Source organism: Notothenia rossii (assembly GCF_949606895.1).
Source record: "Notothenia rossii genome assembly, chromosome: 4".
Classification (NCBI taxonomy): Eukaryota; Metazoa; Chordata; class Actinopteri; order Perciformes; family Nototheniidae; genus Notothenia; species Notothenia rossii.
In genome coordinates, this window is record NC_136902.1 from 13,338,368 (window position 1) to 13,358,113 (window position 19,746).

Sequence of the window (19,746 nt, forward strand, 5' to 3'; positions counted from 1 at the left end):
ATTCACCCCAGGGGGGAGTCAGAGCTATATACATGCAGACCCCCCCGCCTGAGCTCACTGCTACAGTATATAAACCATATTGTTAACAGCAGCTCTCGGGAGCCAATCAAATCATCATTAGGGGACGCTTCCCCTCGTTCTGTCACAGCATCATTCCTTCAGAGATGACTGGATTTTGCAGTAGGAAGGTCTGAGGCACACACACACACACACACACACACACACACACACACACACACACACACACACTCGGTGGTGGGTGTACCACTGAAACTGATACACCACACACATAACCATAAAAAAGTGTCCAACATGTCTTCACTTGTATTACTTCAGCCTTCTATATTACATCATTACAGTTACCTTTATCTTAGCCTTGTTTTCTATTCAATAGTACTGACTCAAAATGCTCCACATACAGTGTTGATAGTACATGGATTCCAACAATATACAAATTACTTAATTCCAGTTAAGACCTGTACAGTATGTAGAATCCTTTTTAATACAAAAAAAAAGTTTGAAATCTACAATAACCAAATGATTACACTAATTCTGCCAAAAAATGACCTTGCCTTATTAATAAATGATTGGTTTGGTTGTATTGGGAGATGAAGCTTGTTTGAACTTCTTTAAACACAGTTAGTTTAGTCCAATGCTTCCCAAACTCTGGTTCAGGCCACTCCACACAGTCACAAGATACATCTGTGTGGTCTTACAATTATTAAGAAGAAAAACCCAAATCCTGCCACACATTTTTTGTTGTTGTTATGACTATTCTCTAACCCTTGCTTTGTTATAAAATATAAAATATTGGTTTACCTCTGGCGTAAAAAAGTTATCTAAATGTTTGTTTAAAAAAAAAGCCTTAATTTCTGGACCCAGTGCTTTAATCTTTAATCACGTGTTAGATTTCTTAAGCTTGTAAATACATGTTTTTGTTTAAAATTATAATATGAACACATACAAGTATTGAAGCTAGTGGATACATTAAGTCCAGTGTAAAGTTCCTCTTAAATGTAGTAGATTGCAAGTATAAAGTAGCATAAAAGGAAATACTCAAGTTAAGTACAATTATACTTAAAGGTAGGGTATGTAAGTTTGAGAAACTGGCTCGAGATACACTTTTTGTTATATTCCATGGAATGCTCTTAACATCCCGATAGCAATGAATATCTGAAGTGCTTTGACAAAAAATCCATAACAAAATGTCATCTGTGGAACCCGTAATACTGTAAAAAGCACGACCAATCATCTGAGCCGGCCCGGCTAAAGTAACTGGATGGCCTACCTGCCTGTCAGCCTTCCATCTGGGCACAAACTTATCTCGTGCCCTCATTGGTCACATGCGCGTTCGTGTTTGTTGGAGGAGGGGCTCTGTAAGGAAGTGGCATATTTTCTCCGGTCGTGTATTTTCAAATTCTAGCGATCTCGAGCTGGTTTCTCAAATTACATACCCTACCTTTTAAGTAAGTACTGTATATGGGATACTTCCACCACTTTGACCAACTGCCAAATGATGAGTCATCCAATGATTTAAATGTGCACCTGATGACATGTCTTGCTTTTGCTCACAGCTGTGAAACATGTTGTATTTTACACAAGAGGACCAGGTTATCATCAAAACACCGTGGTAAGTGCTAAAAATCCTGTATCAACTTGAAGCCACCCCCCCCCCCCCCCCCCCCCCTACCCATTGTATCACATTTTCTCTCATGAAAACTCAAACCAATTCAGATTTGTCTGACATCATGGAAAATGAACGCTTGAGTTTCACCATGGATACAGCACAGAGAAAACTGACCGTCAAAAAAAAAAATGCTTCAAATAAATGACATGGTAGCACTCATTGTGTTGGAATGAGTAGTGTAGTACTGTAGTGTTACATAACATTAGATGAGCTAATGTGTGCATCTCGAAAAGACAGATTCACTTCATATTTCTGTGTTTCTTCCTATCTCTTTAAATGTGGCTGTCACACAGAGTAGAGCTCAATCCGCCGCACTGACATAAACATAAGAATCAAACAACGCCCAGGAGAATAAGCCACTTAGGCCGTAAAAAAAAGAACAGGAAATTACAGAAGGAACATTTCAATCCAAAAGTCCTTTCCAGAAAATGTGCTCAGACTCTCAGAGCAAATACTCGCCTGTCTTACACGAGTCATCAGATAAAGTGAGATGAGTGGTTCAAAACTACTTCATCATTGTAATAAAGTAATCGAGTGAAATGGGAGTGGCGGATTATTCATGCAAATGCACATCATCTAGAAAATCCTGTTTATGGAATGTTGAAGTATCTGCCGGTGTATCTGAACATGCTGTGTCTAAACACAAATACTTCCCAAGGTCTGCCATTATTTCATTATTTTCAATTATTATCAGTAATCTGCTGGTTTAGAAATCATCGCTTTTCCCTAAAAATAGCACATTTAGCTTGGAAAAATTATAAACAATTAATAATTGATTGCAAATAACTGAACATTATTTTAAAACTTTAATCTGCACATGTTTTAGGTTCCACCCAGAGCTTTTGCTGTCTTGTGTTTACATTTCTTTAAAAAAAAATCCCAGAAAACGTAATTAGTTTATGCATCGATCACTTAGAACCATATACATATAAGCTGCAGTGTTAACATTTCTTAACATACTGTACTTGATAGTTGGTAAATAAACTAAGGTATTTAAAATCAATATTTCTACAGCTCAATTGAAATAAATACACATACAGAAATGATAAATAAGACATATATATCCGTCTAACTATGTGAAATAATTACATTAAAAAAACGTAAAAGTTGTGTTTCTCTGTATGATGCATTTCTGGTCTTACTCTGTAGTTTTTGTCAGTAGCGGACGGAGAGGTCGGCGGTGACTCTGTCACTGACTTCCTGGTGCGGGTCAGGTCCTTGGTGCGGGGGTAGTAGGTTGACATCCCCCCCCCCTCTTCTCTGGAGCGGCGGCTCAACTTCTACTGTAACACTCAGCGAGGCCACCACAGACAACAGCTGCCGAGACGCACCGTTTCCCTCAAGCAACAGTGACGCAGATGCCCATGACAGCGCTCCCGGGGAATCCTCAGCAACGACAGGTGTGTGTGTGTATTTAAGTTTGTGTGTGTCTCAGTCCAGATGCACACTCCTATGAGCTGGAGAGAGCTGCAGCTAAGTGTGTTTCAAATGTGTGCGCACGCCTCCCTCAAAGCTCCGACAGTGCAGCGATAATCAGATAAAAGTGGAAAGATCAACAAAGCAAATTAACTTATGTTGCTCACACAAACATGGAAATAACTCTTTAACTAGTAAAGCAAACAAATGATCCTCCCTAGTCTCTGCTCGGTCCACACTGAGGTATTTGGTGAAATGTGAAAAAGTCCAAATGGAAGCAGCCAAGAGAGAAAAGTTTGTTCCCTTTGCTGCCTCTTGCTATGTTCCCCAAAGTTATACACCCGCTCTCTCTCCATCTCCCTCCCTTGCCTTCTATCTCTCCTTCCCCTTTCACTGCTTGGTCACCCTCCAAGTTCCCCCCACCCACCCTCTTCAGCTTTGGCAGTCTGCCAGAAGCTCAGCAATGGCCGGACTCGTCACTGAGGGCTAAAATTGTCCAGTGATGTGGACGGGGATAAGGGGGAACGTGGATCACAAAGCCTCAGATGGAGGGGGAGCTGCAGCAGTCTGTGTACAGGGAGGTCACGCCCCCCACGTGCACACACACACACACACACACACACACACACACACACACACACACACACACACACACACACACACACACACACACACACACACACACACACACACACACACACAATTACCTGAGGAGACATCAACATCCGTGCAGTATCAAGTGACTCCTTACACCCCGCGGTGTGATGGAGCTGAGATGCTGTTAGTATGAATGTTATGCAGTGTTAACACCAAGCACCCGTGGCACATTTCCTCTTACCAAAATGTGTTTCATTTAAATTACATTTAAGCCCTGTAGTATTTACAAGTCATTGGTGATTACGTTCTACATCTGTAATGATTATGTTTTCATCCTGTGGCCCAATGTAGTTTTTAAAAATACGAAGACTTGGTTGTATCTTTTTTTTTAAGACTTCATCTAATTAAAGAAATGGTTTTAAGCTAAGAAGAACCTTCATTAAAAAATGCAGTTGTTTAAGAATAGATAATCCTCTTTCTTAATTAGAGTTAGATGAGGAGATCTACAGCAGTGGTTCTCAACTGGTCAGGCCTCAGGACCCACTTTTTCCTGAGTCAATAAATCGCGACCCGAAATTTTGAACCACTCAAATCCATTCAACAAAAAATCGTGCAGTAATATATACGCTTATAGCGTACATTATTAATTAAAGTGAAGTACAGTGCATACATCCCTTATATCCCTTCACAGAACAAAAGAATGCTTTTTAAAAAAGTTTAATGAGATGATGGAATCAAAGCTGAACTGATTTTTTTTAAATACTAACATATAAACTATGCATTCTGGTACACTCTGAGAAGAAAATAAATACATCTATTACTAACCGACATATTAATATTATTTTATGCCATTGTTTGTTTTTCACTTTGTTCTGACAGCTGAACTTGCTGCTCCACACAGAGAGAAGAGCAAAGAGGAGATAGTCTGTGTGAATTACTCTAAATTGTGGGTAAGGGTAGATAGCCCCCATTGTTCTGTGACCTGTCAATCATCAAACCGGGGGTCATATTTCATTATGTGTTCATTTGTATCTGAAGTTGTACCCATGGATGTATAAAGAGTAGTTCTAGCGCAAAGTTATTCTCCGTGGGGACTTCCGGCAACAATCTTGATTCTGATTGGCCAGAAGACCAGAAGATGTTTTTTCGAGAAGACGATCACTAGTTTTCAAAAAAGTTTTTCTTCACTCAGATATCTGCGACCCACTCGAAACGGGTGGGTTGCGACCCACCCGTTGAGAACCACTGATGTACAGTATACCTCTCTCATTTTAGTACAATAAATACCGTATGAAGCTAATGCCAGCAGCTGATTCGCTTAGTTTCAGTTATTTTATTGTAAAAAAGGGAAGCGGGAGTAATGGTAGCATTTAATAGTCACATTACAAGTTTAACAGACAGGAAATAACATTTTCAATTGTGAGCTTTAAAGTTGCTGGTAGAAAGATATTATTTCTTTTCAAACAGAGCTAGGTTAGCTTTTCCCCTCTGTTTCAAGTCTTTATGCTAAGCTAACCAGCAGCTAGCGGTTACTTAATTTTTACCACACAGACATGAGAGAGTTGTTCGGATCATCTTATGTAACTCTTGGCAAGAAAGTTAACAAGCGTATATCCCAAGATGTCAGAGTGTTCCTTTAAACAACCCCCCCCCCCCCCTTATTCGCTTCCCATAATCTTCAGCACAGGCCGGCTCATGCTATCTTCCTTTTATAGTGAGGTACGCATCACCTCTCTGTTGCTAAACTCCCTCATACTTGCTCAGGGAAAAAAGATCAATGGAAAGATAAAAAAACACAGGAGGAGAGAAAATAGAAAGATGGAGAGAATATGAAACAGAATGAAGGTGATAATAACCCTGATAAATCAAACAAAGACTGCCATGATGGGATGTGAACAACCATCCACACATGGCATTATCACAGAGGTGCTAATTAACCCTTGAGTACCCTCACTTACCTCCTAAGCTCTTCTGAAAAGGTCGATGTGTACAGCTTTTGTTCCTACATTATAATGAGTTGTGTCAATGTGACACGTGGGCTTTGGTGATGCATTGTTTAAAAACTGAATTGGCCACAATAACCACCTTGTATACAGTTTATCTCTAATATATGTTCTACCATTTGTAGCGAATACGACTTGGTGGGAGTGAGCTACATTGGCACTGTTGTTGGTGAGTTTTTATTTAGAGTCAATCCCAGTATGATTGCACCTTTAGTTTCCAGGACTTTGGAGATATTATTATTGTGTAACTCATGAACACAGGAAAACTTCACAAGAGTTACTTGAGTTTTGGAGTTACCAGCAAGAATCTAATAAAAGTGGTACTGTAAAGTAGCATTGGCTGTAAAGATAGTCTTGGTAGTTCTGTATCCCGTTAATTCCCCTTATCATAATCGCCACCATCTCCAAGAATCTAGCAGGCAGCAGAGCCTCTTCGCTCTACACCTGTCTATCTCTCTGTGGCTGGAAGTCCCAGTGGAAAATCTGCTCAGACCATCAAGGAGTCAGGCAGAGGTCGGCTGTGCTGATGGGCAGCCTGTCCTGCTGCCAGTGAAACCTCGCTGCTCGGTATGATTATCACAGACAGATATAGTCCTCTCCGTAACGCTATGAGACTCTCGTGTTACTAACAGATCTGTTTCAGATTCCACCGTGGAGGAACAGCTGACCTGGAGTCAGCTCACAGGCAAACTATATCCTCTCTAATCTATACCCTTATCATCCCTGTGTCCCCTATCATTTCTGTTCCCTGTATTTTCTTTTTCAGATATACAGATTAGCAGTATATCCCCACTGAAAGTGGATCACATGCAGCCCGCAGGTGGAGAATCAGTTTAGAGGGTGAAAGAGACAAGAAATTCTCTCTGAATCCAAGGCTAAGACTGAGCAGAGTGCGTCTCAGTTGGCCCAATATGGTATGGTATGCCGAGACACCTCAGCCATGTGATGTGAGAAAGCAAAGCGACTAAGAGAGAGGAGGAGGGGGTGGCTGGTCCTCCTGGACTGTCTTTCTAAGAGAGAGGAGGAGGGGGTGGCTGGTCCTCCTGGACTGTCTTTCTAAGAGAGAGGAGGGGGGGGTGGCTGGTCCTCCTGGACTGTCCTTCTGTGAGACATTAAGCAGCGCTTCTAGTTAACAGAATCTCTGAACACATGCTTCACAGCTACGATTGCGGTGCATCTCAAAATATTGCGTCAGAGAGGGATTGGCTGCCTTTGAAGCGTACTTAGCTTTGGGTGTAGGAAAGACAGGATGTGAATTATGAAACAATGGCGCTAATGAATATCAAACCGTTAAAATTGTGGGAAATAAATCAGTATTCAGATTCCTTTTTTATATACCATTCATGATATATTAAGTATGTCATGAGCCAAATAAAACATCTTAAGGGGTCTTAATGTGTAAGAGTATTCTGTATAAAGTGAGCTGGAAATATTCACTCTAGGCATGGCATAACAAAATAGGGACATGTTTTGGCTCCATCTAGTGGTACTAAAGAAAACCAACAGGAAACTACTCAACAGCCAGCAGCTGAGGGATCAATTGCTTTCCTTTTTCTTTCTATGATTTATAAGCATGCTTTTCCCCCACAAACCTCTGCCGTGTTGTATTCTGAACGCTCACAGAAATGTCGTTTCTGTTGCAGCGTTGCAGCAAAGGTCATCTCTGCTGCCTTTTCAACAGGGTTCTGATTTTCATCTCTCCACATCCTCTCACCCGCTGCAAATAGGATGTAAGTACACGCATCTATGAATCACTGCTGAAAACAAACAATGACACAACACTGAATGTTGGAGACCCAGGCCCTCTTTCTTAGCTAAAAGAAATAAGCACAACATAATGGTTTCCCCTTGTCCTCTTATAAGATAAGATTTACTTCATTAATCCCAATTTGGGAAACATTTTTGTTGCAGCAGCATAAAAAAAAACAAGACATTGCAAATAATAACAAATTAAAAGTCTAGTCGAATCAAAAACTAGTTCAGTACATGATTCAGTAGATTGCCCAATTTGTGAATTATATATTACGATCGTTCATAATATTATGATTATATAGCAATAGAGACTGATATCCCAGAAAATGAGGAAATGAAGACAAAACTATTTCAATAACACAAACACTGACCTCTGAATGAGCTGTTGCTGAGCAGGCCACAGGATCCAGCAGCAGACGAGTATGGAAGGTTTGGCATTGGAGACTCAGCGATGGCTTCTAACCTGGGTTCAATGTTTCCCTGCTGCACATGCACAAGATAAACAATGAATCTGAGACGTCCTCTAAAGTCACAAACGAATCACTTCTGCAGAGAAAAGCATATATTCACAAATTCCTTTGACTTACATCGTCCATTTTGCTCCATTTCGTGCTGATCTCTGTCCCTGTGGATTCTGTCGGGCTGATTCTGACCCTCCTGTCATCTGAAGAGCCTTTCCTCAGACAGATCCCTTCCTCTGTCTGTCTCTCAGCTGGAGACGCTCCGGTGGTCTTCTGAGCCTCTTTAAGGTCTGTCAGAGTCACGCCCTGCAGGGCAGTCATACAGCTTCATCTGTCAACAGCCAACACACAATCTAATAAAACCTGAGCCTCTGTCAGCCACGTGTTGTTTACCTGTGTTGACCTCCGGGTCTGTCTGGCATGACGAGATTTCGCTTTCCTCTGAGACTCCGCTTCTTCATCCCTCACCGGGGTCAGGTATGACCTGGGTGGGTACAAAAAGAATGGGTAACGTAGTTCAAATAATAACACTTTAACGGGGCACTGTCAAAGAAATATACACAAAGAACAGAAGACGGTATACAAATTCTGTTCAGGGCAAATAGAGCAGACAGAGACAAACCCTATAGTCCGTATCAATCCAACTCTTTTTTAATGTTTTACAGTGCTGTGACTTGTTAAAATCAACAATGGTGTTATCAAATACTTAAACAAATTAAATGGAGCAACCGTAATGAGACACTAATTGGACCTGAATAATATTATAAGTCAAACCCAATCCAAAAATACTTTTATTAGTGTTGAACACTTTCAACTGTGTTAAATATGTGCAATATATATGTCGTTAATAACTGCAATATATACCTGGCTGCTAAATCCTAAGAACTGTTACAGGATGTTTATTTTGTAAATTGTGTAACTTTAATTTAATTTAATTCTATTTCTTATTATATTGTAACTTTTTTTTTACTTTAATACTTTTGTATGCATGCTTCTACGTAACATTAAGCTGTCTTTGGCTCTTTTTCAGCTGTAACAAAGTACATTTCCCTTCTTTGGGACTAATAAAGGTATTCTGATTTTGATTTCTAACTGCTAGGCTCACTTACACCTCATTTGCAAAATGTGTTTGACATAATAAAAACTGTTGACATTTTAAAAATAGGCGATCCTCTTTGAGACAAGCCACACAATTAGATTATATAAAAGGACTGGTTAAAGTCGATATGTATGTGTTTAAGTCTTATATATATGTCCTTGTGGCAGTTGACCACTATGCTAAGTTAGTAATACAGCCTTAGTGTGTTGATTGATAAAACGCTATACAACATTTTTAAGATTGTGAACAATTTATAATCTACTAGGTACATCTTTATTATTAATAATGCAAGAAAATGCCCAGCAGCCACACTCCTCAACCTCCTGCTGAGTCTCCTTAATTGTGCCTTATGCTGGTGTAACACCCAGCTGGTTTACACTCTTTAATAGATTCCCCCCGCATTATGCACCATCTCAACATCTAATTTCAACAGGAAGTAGATCAAATTATAGAGTCAAGAGGTTTTGAAAATGCATTTTCATCTTGTCCTCAAGACCTCAGCTCGATTTCCCCAAGAGGCTTAACACACACACAGAAAGAGCTGAGCAAGCATCAGTGGAGAGGCTCATGTTTTACACCGAGAGCGGACCGCCATGCTCTGCTGCTACGCTTTACAGCTATTGATCTCCCAGGGCTGGAGTCACCCTGAATCCTGCCTGAGAGTCAGCGAGCTGCTCAAAGCTGTCTAATGTAGAAAGCATAGCATATGGACTCTAGTATATAGGGTGATCCCACAAAATGACACAGTAAAATACCCCACAATAAGCTAGCTCCCAAACAGATCCACAGCAGATGAGTTGCTTTTAGGCAAATGCTCCTCTTAAGCAAACTTAATAAAGAATGTTCGTAATAAATATGCTAAAATAGTTGCTAAGAATAATATCCCTGAGCCAATAATTACTTATGTACATACAAAAGCTAATCATGACAGGGACTAATTTACAGCCCCTAAAGTAAACTACAGGCTCCCATTACATCAGTTCAAACAGGCCCACAGCACCTACACAGAGAATAGTTCCCACACATTAAGATGACAAACATGAGGACCAGGAGCGATGCCAAGACAGTGTATTCTTGGCAGGCTGAAAATAAAGATTTTGAAATATAACAGCATGACTCAGTCCTTCTGAAACTTACCTTGGAACAAATGCTTGCATGGTGCCTGTGGAAGGTCAGAGAGTGAGGAGCAGGGATACTGCAGCAGTGCTGAGTGGGAGAGGCTGAACACAATGACTGTTACCGGCGAGTGGAGAGAGAGAGGGAGGGAGAGACTTCCTGTCCATCTGAGTGATGTGCATACAATCGATTTAGACCATCTGTCTGCCAGTGTCTATTGCAAGTAAGCTAACAGTACACACTTTGGTTCAGTTGACAACATGTGCAGCAAACACAATGTTGATTGTGCTAATATTTAATAATTAGTGTTGGGTATTAGTTAATTACAATTTGCAGTAGCTTTACTGCATTTTAGTGATTCAAGAGATTTCTTTGCCAATGTGTATGTAGTTACTTACTGAACCTATAAACAGTTTTGCCCATTAATTAAAAAAAAGTATGTTTATTTTACATTGTTTCCATGCCGTAACCACCTTGATTCAGCTTTGACCGATGAAAAGGTTCATATTTGTATTTTGTGCCTTTACCGTGACATGTTTACCTCTTTTCACCCTCTGTCTGAAACCAGAGCCCAGTCTGCTCTGATTGGTTAGCTGGCTGTCAGAAATTCCCACGCCTTGGCACATCACGTACAATTTGTTGGAGCGTTGGCCAATAGAAGCGCAAATGGTACATAGTGATGTCACTATGTTACTTAAGAAAACAAAGGAATCCAATGGAGGTGTTTCAGGCAGGAGGGGAGTGTGTGGGAGAGAAACTCGTTCTGGAAGGAACTTTTCGTTTTTAGCCTTTGCAGACCAATTACATGCACAACAACCTATGACACACCACAGCGAAGAGGAACCTCCCAAAACCAAAACAGGGCGGCTTCAAAGATGCATGTTGAAGACTGTCAAGATTGTACAAGTCAGTTCCAAAACTGACAACTTAGACAACAGGCCTTTTTCTTTTCTTTTAGATCAGTCCTCAAATGCTTAAAATGGGCACATTTGTGTATGTACTTTAAAAAATCTATTAAGTGGCATGTTTTATTGCCATGCAACCATTTTGTTTTATTTATATAAGTTGTATGTTATATTCCCATGTTAGTGTGTTGCAATCTCCTTCTGTCCCAGCATGGTGAAACCTAGAAAGCCCAGTTATTCATTCATTCAGTCAAACACACATTGAGGTCTCAAGTAGCATGCACGACACATGCTTTGGTCATGTGATGACATAACTCTATCTTCCCTGCAGAGTGCAAGGGGGCACCGACCTATTCAGTCCAACAAAAAATGCAAAGCTGGCATCTGTTCTTTGGGGGATATTTAGGTTGCAAACAGCTGCAAAACAGTGCAAATTATGGTTACCCCTAAAACAAAATGTAATTCTACAGTTGAAAGATTGTTTCCTTCCAAAGTATATGCACATAAAACACATTATAAACACGAATAAATACTTCATTTGTTAGGGACTATTTCCGTCTTTGGGCTGGCTGTTATAGTGAGCATTTTCATCGCAATAAATCAATGTTGTGTTTAAATAGATTTTTGGATACAACCTGAACTCTATAACACTTAGGGTTGAGCTATATCAGGCTTTGGCCCTAAAGACATCCAGCTCCAATTTCTGTTAATGTAATATGATCAATGTGAATTTTGTATGGCACAACAGCACATAATCAAGTATACAAAACTCAAAGAACCAAGGTTTATTTTAAAAACATGAATCTCATACTGACAGTAACCAATGTATTGGTAAAAACTGCATTTTGTAAAAGTGAAAAGTCTCAGTAAATTGTACAGTGGCACCCAGGTCTTATGATAATACCAAGAACTTGCAGAATGGCTACAGAAACACATTACACATGTTTGAAGCATGACCATGTACACATTTGTCATGTCTCCAAAGAGGTAATATTAAAACAACACATTAGATATCATTATTAGTTGATATACCTATTATTTGCCCTAATCACATTCTTTCTGCCTTATTTGAGAATTCACATTATCCAGTTGTCTTCAAAGCATACAGGACTGTCTCAGAAAATTAGAATATTGTGATAAAGTTCTTTATTTTCTGTAATGCAATTAAAAAAACAAAAATGTCATACATTCTGGATTCATTACAAATCAACTGAAATATTGCAAGCCTTTTATTATTTTAATATTGCTGATTATGGCATACAGCTTAAGAAAACTCAAAAATCCTATCTCAAAAAATTAGAATAGTTCATCAGACCAAGTAAAAAAAAAAGATTTATAACAGCAAAACACAATCAAACATTTGAAAATGTCCATTAATGCACTCAGTACTTGGTTGGGAATCCTTTTGCACGGATTACTGCATCAATGCGGCGTGGCATGGAGGCAATCAGCCTGTGGCATTGCTGAGGTGTTATGGATGCCCAGGATGCTTCAATAGCGGCCTTTAGCTCATTAGCATTGTTGGGTCTGGTGTCTTTCAGCTTCTTCTTCACAATACCCCACATATTCTCTATGGGGTTCAGGTCAGGGGAATTTGCAGGCCAATCGAGGACAGTAATGCCATGGTCAGTACACCAGTTACTGGTGGTTTTGGCACTGTGGGCAGGTGCCAGATCATGCTGGAAAATGAATTCCTCATCTCCATAGAGCTTTTCAGCAGATGGAAGCATGTAGTGCTCTAAAATCTCTTGGTACACAGCTGCATTTACTCTGGGCTTGATGAAACACAGTGGACCAACACCAGCAGCTGACATGGCTCCCCAAACCATCGCTGACTGTGGGAACTTCACACTGGATTTCAAGCAACTTGGATTTTGCTCCTCTCCAGCCTTTCTCCAGACTCTGGCGCCTTGACTTCCAAATGAAATACAAAACTTGCTTTCGTCTGAAAAGAGGACTTTGGACCACTGTGCAACTGTCCAGTGCTTCTTTTCCTTAGCCCAAGTCAGACGCCTCTTCCGTTGTCTTGAGTTCAGAAGTGGCTTGACCATGGGAATACGGCTATTGTAGCCCATTTCCCGGACACGTCTGTGAACAGTGACTTTTGATACCTGGACTCCAGCTTCAGTCCACTGTCTTTGAAGCTCCCCCAAATTCTGGAAGCGACTCTTCTTCACAATGCTGTTAAGGCTGCGGTCATCTCTCTTGGTTGTGCAGCGTTTCCTGCCACATTTCCCCCTTCCAACAGACTTTTTGTGGATGTGCTTTGAAACTGCACTCTGTGAACAGCTTGCTCTTTGAGAAATTTATTTTTGTGTCTTACCCTCCTGATGGAGGGTGTCAATGACGGTCCTCTGGACAGCAGTCAGATCAGCAGTCTTCCCCATACTTGTGATTTAGTTTACTGAACCAAGCGGAGTGTTTTTCAAGGCTCAGGAAACCCTTGCAGGTGTTTCGAGTTAATTAGACGATTCAAGTGATTCGTTGAACACCCTACTAGTATACTTTTTCATGATATTCTAATATTTAGAGATAGGATATTTGAGTTTTCTTAAGCTGTATGCCATAATCAGCAATATTAAAATAATAAAAGGCTTGCAATATTTCAGTTGATTTGTAATGAATCCAGAATGTATGACATTTTTGTTTTTTTAATTGCATTACAGAAAATAAAGAACTTTATCACAATATTCTAATTTTCTGAGACAGTCCTGTATTAGAGAACTTGAGTCTTGTGATGAGACCTTATGTGTTGTCCTTTGTGTGTTTCTATTGTTCCCAGACATGTTCAATCGAGTTCAGATCTGGTGACGTTTCGATCCAAGTTTCTGGTTCAGTGGAAGTTTCTTCTCCTTAAACGTCCAACATGCCTCTGCAGTGTTAGGCAGTCCTTCTGTTGGCTTGCTCTAACCTGTCATGTGGCTGTCTTCACACACAAGCTCTACATTTGCAGCTGTAATGTTAACTTATTGGTACCAACAGTGATGATTTGAGTTCTTATTGGTGTTGTTTTGATTACAACTAACTATTTGTGAGTCTACCTCAATGTGTATTTCAATGCCACACAAGATTTAGATACCGTTATGTGCCACAATCTTTAATCCTGGACAGCAGTTTATTCCTAAAGCTCTTTTAATAGTTACAGAAAACTGCTTTTTTCCAAGCATTATTAAAAGGGACAATAATGCATGTCATTTCTGTTTGTATTGTGGCTCACAACAGCATTACATGATGCATAGTCTGAAGAGAAATTAGAATCTGCATAAAAAGTAAGAAAGCAGTAGGATGATGTTACTGAAATAGTTCTTGGTCGAGGACTTTAAGACCACTGTATATTACAAACTACAGGTGTCTGGGTGTAATCATTTAAAGGAAAGTGTTGGGTCAAAGCAAACCTCCAGTTTTTAAAGCACTGAAACACAGTGCTTTCAAAAGTAAAAAAAGAAAATCTATCAACTACAGTTTGTCCTATACTTTAAAGACAGGAATAGTTCTTGTTTATCTCATCAAAGATGCTTTTTTTTTAAAATTATTTTGTTAGCTCTTTAGTTGCCCATGTTGTCTGTGTAAACAACTGGGAGACATTTAGTTACTGTAACAAAAACAGGCATTACTTATGGCTTCAAGTACATTGACAAACAGTTTAGGCAGTAACTTCTTCTTCTTATGGCATTGGCTTCGAGTTTTCCATCTTATTACAGATACTAAACTTGACAAAAAGTGTGATTGGTGAAAAGTGGAAAAGGCTCTGTAGAAAGACAAGTCATTATTTTATGGATTAAGGCTTCTGAGGTTGTTATTGGCAGGAACACCCTGAATCACCCATTTCCAAACTCATGTTTTGAGGTCCAGCGTAGTGGCTAATTTCTTCTGACTGAGGTCTGCCTTTCAAAGAGCAACCATGTAAAACGGCACCAAAACAACAGCAATCAATAATGCGTTCTACAGTATCTGTCCTATTGTTGACTGTGATTTTGTACTGAGAAAAGTTGCCATTCTCCTTTCTTGATATGTCCTGTGTGGAAATGTTTTCTTTTCCAGCGATATGCACTCTGTAAAACAGGAGAAAAAAAGAAATAATTAGTTATATCACAGATTTTGTTTGTACAAGAAGTTCTCTCACTATAATTTCACTTACATTCATCTTCTGGTGAAGCATCATTTTCAAATGGCTCCTCTTCTTCATCCGTCTCTTCCGCCTCCTCTTCAGCTGCTACATCCTGCTGTTCTTCCTCTTCTTCGAACACTTCCTTTTCTTCCAGTCCCCCATCTCCTTCAGACACCACCTCCTCTGCTTCCTGGGTCTCCTCTACAGACTCCTCTTCCTCAGCCTCCTCTGAAGGAGCTGCTTCATCTGTCACAGAGTCCTCCTGCTCCACAGGGGCTACTTCCTGTGCAGCTGCCTCTTCTTCGCTTTCCTCTCCTGCTCCTTCTGCCTCAGTATTGGATGCCTCTTCTTCTACATCTGCAGGAAGTTCCTCCACTTCTTCAGGTGCTGCAGCTGCCTCTTCCTCGACCGCGGAAGCTACCTCTTCCACAGGCTACAGCAATGGAAAGCAATCAAATACATCACATGAGTTTTTAGAAGACCACAGTCTGCACCTCAATCATGTCACAATAATTTACAAGTGTGCTACTTGGACATCCAGGTGTCTCTGTAAACAGTATGAGAAGAAATGACAAACAAAACTATAATCTACAGTATACTGTATGAAGGTAAATGTAGATGTGAATTCCTCGGAGATACCATGCCAGGCAATTAGCTTCTTCAAATTAATGAGATGAAACTCTCATTAGAGTTCCCTTTGGGCACACAGTGAACAGAAATAGTAATGTGTGCTGACAGTTTGTGTGCTCATGCATGCTCTACAATTAGAGATATTCGACAGTGTAAACTGCTTCTTAAACTTTACATTTTCAAACTTTTTTAAAGCCTAATAAGGCTTACACATCTTTATATACAGAGACATATCTTAAGTCTGGTTACAGGCCTCTCAACAACCCTACATATCTTAGATCTGTTCAGCAATTTAGGAATGTCTTTGTATTGAGAGATATTATAACCAGTTTAAGTATGATTAATCGACCAATCAGAGTTTTGTGGGAGGGATTAAAAATGTCAATATAATCTTCCTGCGAAGCCAATTGCCTGACATGAGAACACTGTCACGCTAGCGATTCAGTCTGATTATCAGGGCGAATATGATTCGCTTGTGAGTTGGTTTCCTAGGTAACCTGCTCCTGTATGTTCTGCAGCTGAGTTTTGATCCTGCAGACTGACGTACCGTTTCGACCTGTTCCTCCACTCTGCCCTGCTGGAGCTGTTCATTCTCGATCAACCCTCTGAAAGACAGAAGACACAGTGAGAGGTTAAGTTAAGATCTCCATTTCAATTGTTTTCAGTTTTGGGGAAAGAAATGTCAGAAGAAATAACATAATAAAGTATTGTGAAGTCCCTTGAAGCACTTATTGTTAAAATAGACACAGATAGCTTCATTACATAGCTTTTCTAGTGTGCAACAACAGCCTGTGAACCACATTTCCATTTTTTTTTTTTTACATGAGCTTCAAAGAGAGCTCACTCTGCAAACAAATGTTATGCAAACCTTTAAGCTTTAAAAATCATTATAATAGAGATGTTTATACAAATCAGGACAATCTCACAATGTGAACATGAGGCCTAAAGACTCAGGCCTGGAGTAACACAGAGACAGTGGCCGACAACAGGGCTTTGTCAAAGTCAACATAAAGTCATGGGTCAGAGGAGGTGAGCTATTTTCTCCACTGCTCCAAAAAGCAGCAGATTTTTTCCACAGCCTACCTGACATTAGCCATCTCCAGAGAGCTGGCCTCCATCTGAGCCTGGTAGTTCTCCAGCTGCTGCTTCAGCATCTGCACCTCGGCCGCCTGTCCGTCCATGCTGTCGCTCAGCGTGGCTACCTCATCCAGTTTCGACTCGGCCTCTCCCATGCTCCCCGTCAAGCCTTCCACCTTCTGGGACAGTTGGTCGCTCAGCGTGGACAGACCCTCCACCTGGATCCTGACCACCTCAAACTCCTCGCTCTTGCCTCTCAGCATGCTCTGCAGATGGCTCAGCTGCTCCAGGGACACTGTGGCCTGCTGCATCTCCGCCAGGCGGTTCTTCATCTCCGTGTGGAGAGACATCACCTGAGCGGGGAGGTCAGACGTCCTGAGCTGCTCAGCTGTAGCCAAGGCCATGCCTGCCTGTTTCTGGGCCAGTGCGTAGGAGTCCTCCAGGGCATTCAGGCGGATCTCCATGCTCTCTGAGGCTTGCTGCTGTAAAGAGACATACAGGAGGGATGTTGAGTCAAAATGGCCACTTGGAGTAACCATCGCTCTCCCTGAGATGGTGCAGTCTCTATCTACTGTATAAATGGGTCCCAACACTATGAAAATTATATAAAAGTCCCAGACCTCTAAGATGCCCAAATTAATTTATATTAAAATGCTATATTATTATAATAATGTACTTACAAAAACTGCATTGCTCCTACCTTAAAGTGGTTTTAGGAATCATTTGGTAGATTCTGTTCAAATTCTAATTTGTTCTCATTAAATCACTGTCATGGTAAAGCAATCAAATGCTCCAAGAGAGTAACTACCCAGAAACTGTCCAGGATGATCTAATTAGTTAAATCAATATCAGAATCTAACCAACCATGCCTGGACAGAACATAAAACTATAGTTACTTGCAAAAAGTTGCAGGTGACAAACTGGTGTTTTTTTCAGTTACGTACAGTGTGTTCCTGTCAGCCAATTAGTATTGTGCACATCAGCAAATGTATGAGTCACAAACAAAAATTAACTGCTGATTCAGGAAGTATGTCTGTAACAAGACTGAGCTAGCAAAGCTGCTCTCATGCAAATGTTTTGCCACATTAAATTACCGGAACGTCAAGTGTTGCATAAGAGAAGAAGGGAGTGGGTGGATCGTATTGTTTTGTTTAACTGCTTTATTAAAAAGTTAAAATAATTCTGCGTGGAGCAACTTCAACATGGTTGGGAAACACAGGTGGAGTGAAATACAACTCAAGGCAGCCATGAACCTCTGTTTGCAGTGGTCAGTTCATTTTTACAGATATTTAAAAGTATAGGAAACCAACACAGTATTTAAAAAAACAATGTGTAATCTCACAAACTCAGATGGAACACTTTATGATTGCCTTTTAACAGTAACACTATCTCAGACAGAAGGGTGTCGCCTTGACCATTGTCAGGCAATTATCATATGAATGTTAGGGTTGTAATTACCATACAATACTTCCCCTTCTGTCCGCCCCCCACCTTTCTTAAAGACTGTAATGAAATGACCTAGCTGAATGAATACTCTTCCTGTGTCTCTTCCCTGTATAAAGTCATTGCTTTTCTGTGTAACTTTGTCAGATTTCTTTAGTACACATTGCTGAAGGGTTATCTGTCCTTCCAGCTGGAAATAAATTGATTCTGTTAAATGCTATAACTCTTTATTAAATAATACATTTTTGGTTTGAGCTTGTATCTTTGTTATTTTCTTACCAGAAGGTGATTAAATGTGGAATTTCCACCACAGGCAGCATACTCTATACAGCTCTGAAAGCATGTTTTACTTGAATTATAAAAGCAGATCACTTTTGATTTTCTGTATGAGTGTGAGATCAAGTCCCTGCAGGAGTAGGTCAGGAATAATCCTCATTACAAACGTCAGCAGCTGTGTGGATGTTAGAAATAGCAGCGACGTGTGCTACTCACAGCAGTCAAGCTGTTGACATTTTGAAATCTGATATAAGGCCTGCACTTTCCTTACTTATAAGAAACTGTGTGCTGGGGCCTTTTCTTGTGGAAATTAGAAGAGATTTCTAGTGTTTTCATGACAGGATATTTTTAGACTATGGAAGGAGGCGTGTTGCTCTGTGAATGGCTGCAAACTCAGGTGATTACCACATTCTCAAAGCAACTTTCAATTACTTACCTGGTTATTTGACTGTCTCATATCTTCGTGGGACGACTGTAGCTTCACTATTTTCATCTGCATGCCCATGAGATTGTCTGTTAAGTAGGTTAAAGTTTGGTGCTGCTGGAAACAGAACCATGAGCCAGTGGCACCGCATATTACTATCAGCAGGAATAAAACCAAGTGGAGAGCGATGTTGTTCCCCCCACCGCGAACTTCTGTCTCCGTGACATCGTTTTTGAAAAAGTTATCTTCATGTTTGTAGTTATTCTTCCCTTTGCGATGTTTTGCAGTCATTTTCCCCCACAAAGGACACAATGTTCTAGGCAGGCGAGTTGGTGTGCAAGGAGCCGGAGGGTCAAACAAAGCAGAAGCAAAGTAAAGAGGTTTAAATGTTGAGGCTCCTCAAGCGCAGCGCTGCACAGATCGAGATGGATTCAATCAAAGTGCATTAAAGAACCGAGAGGCTGCAGCGGGTTCTGATGAAGAGGCAGAGAGGAGGATGAGGCAGAAAGGGAGGCGTGGACCGAGGAGGCGTGATCCTCCATTCAGGAAGAGGAAGGGGGAGTCGGGGGTGGGGGAAGGTCGGCACCAGGAGTGGCTGAGCCTCTACCACCATGTGCATTGCTGTCTTCTAATAGAAAAACAACACGTACGGTTTCCCTGGGCTATTTATTACTGCAGCATGTGGTCCCCTCAGTGGGTTACAATGAGGTGACATGACTGTGACTGCATGGAAACCCTCCTGTTGATCGGGA

At 40.6% G+C, this 19,746-nt stretch overlaps 2 protein-coding genes across 7 annotated transcripts in view; both read right to left on the reverse strand.

The window, feature by feature from the left end:
* The window catches only part of LOC307035059 (protein phosphatase 1 regulatory subunit 12B-like), a 24,741-nt gene extending 14,554 nt beyond the window's left edge, over positions 1 to 10,187 (reverse strand). For all 6 annotated transcript variants that reach the window (XM_079674028.1, XM_079674029.1, XM_079674032.1 and 3 more), the window contains exons 1-5: positions 10,153 to 10,187; positions 8,310 to 8,400; positions 8,043 to 8,222; positions 7,827 to 7,938; positions 7,296 to 7,420 (exon numbers count right to left, since the gene is read on the reverse strand). In XM_079674028.1, coding sequence (XP_079530154.1) covers positions 7,296 to 7,420; positions 7,827 to 7,938; positions 8,043 to 8,222; positions 8,310 to 8,400; positions 10,153 to 10,172 — 528 coding nt within the window. In that variant the 5' untranslated portion in view covers positions 10,173 to 10,187. The remainder of the gene's footprint in view (positions 1 to 7,295; positions 7,421 to 7,826; positions 7,939 to 8,042; positions 8,223 to 8,309; positions 8,401 to 10,152) is intronic.
* A 1,619-nt stretch (positions 10,188 to 11,806) lies between these two features.
* LOC307035057 (uncharacterized protein) lies at positions 11,807 to 19,568 on the reverse strand. The gene is made up of 5 exons (XM_079674025.1): positions 19,007 to 19,568; positions 16,858 to 17,333; positions 16,322 to 16,379; positions 15,175 to 15,577; positions 11,807 to 15,088 (listed from the first exon to the last, which is right to left on the reverse strand). Coding segments are annotated over exons 1-5 (1,218 nt in total). The 5' UTR covers positions 19,286 to 19,568; the 3' UTR covers positions 11,807 to 15,086.
* Positions 19,569 to 19,746: the final 178 nt, after the last annotated feature.

Excerpts from the sequence above, each read along its gene's own strand:
- LOC307035057 (XM_079674025.1), bottom strand. The coding sequence starts at position 19,285 with ATGACTGCAAAACATCGCAAAGGGAAGAATAACTACAAACATGAAGAT. Across the intron at positions 17,334-19,006 it reads TGAGACAGTCAAATAACCAG|CAGCAAGCCTCAGAGAGCAT; the intron begins GTAAGTAATTGA and ends GTCTCTTTACAG. Across the intron at positions 16,380-16,857 it reads CTGGAGATGGCTAATGTCAG|AGGGTTGATCGAGAATGAAC; the intron begins GTAGGCTGTGGA and ends TCTGTCTTTCAG.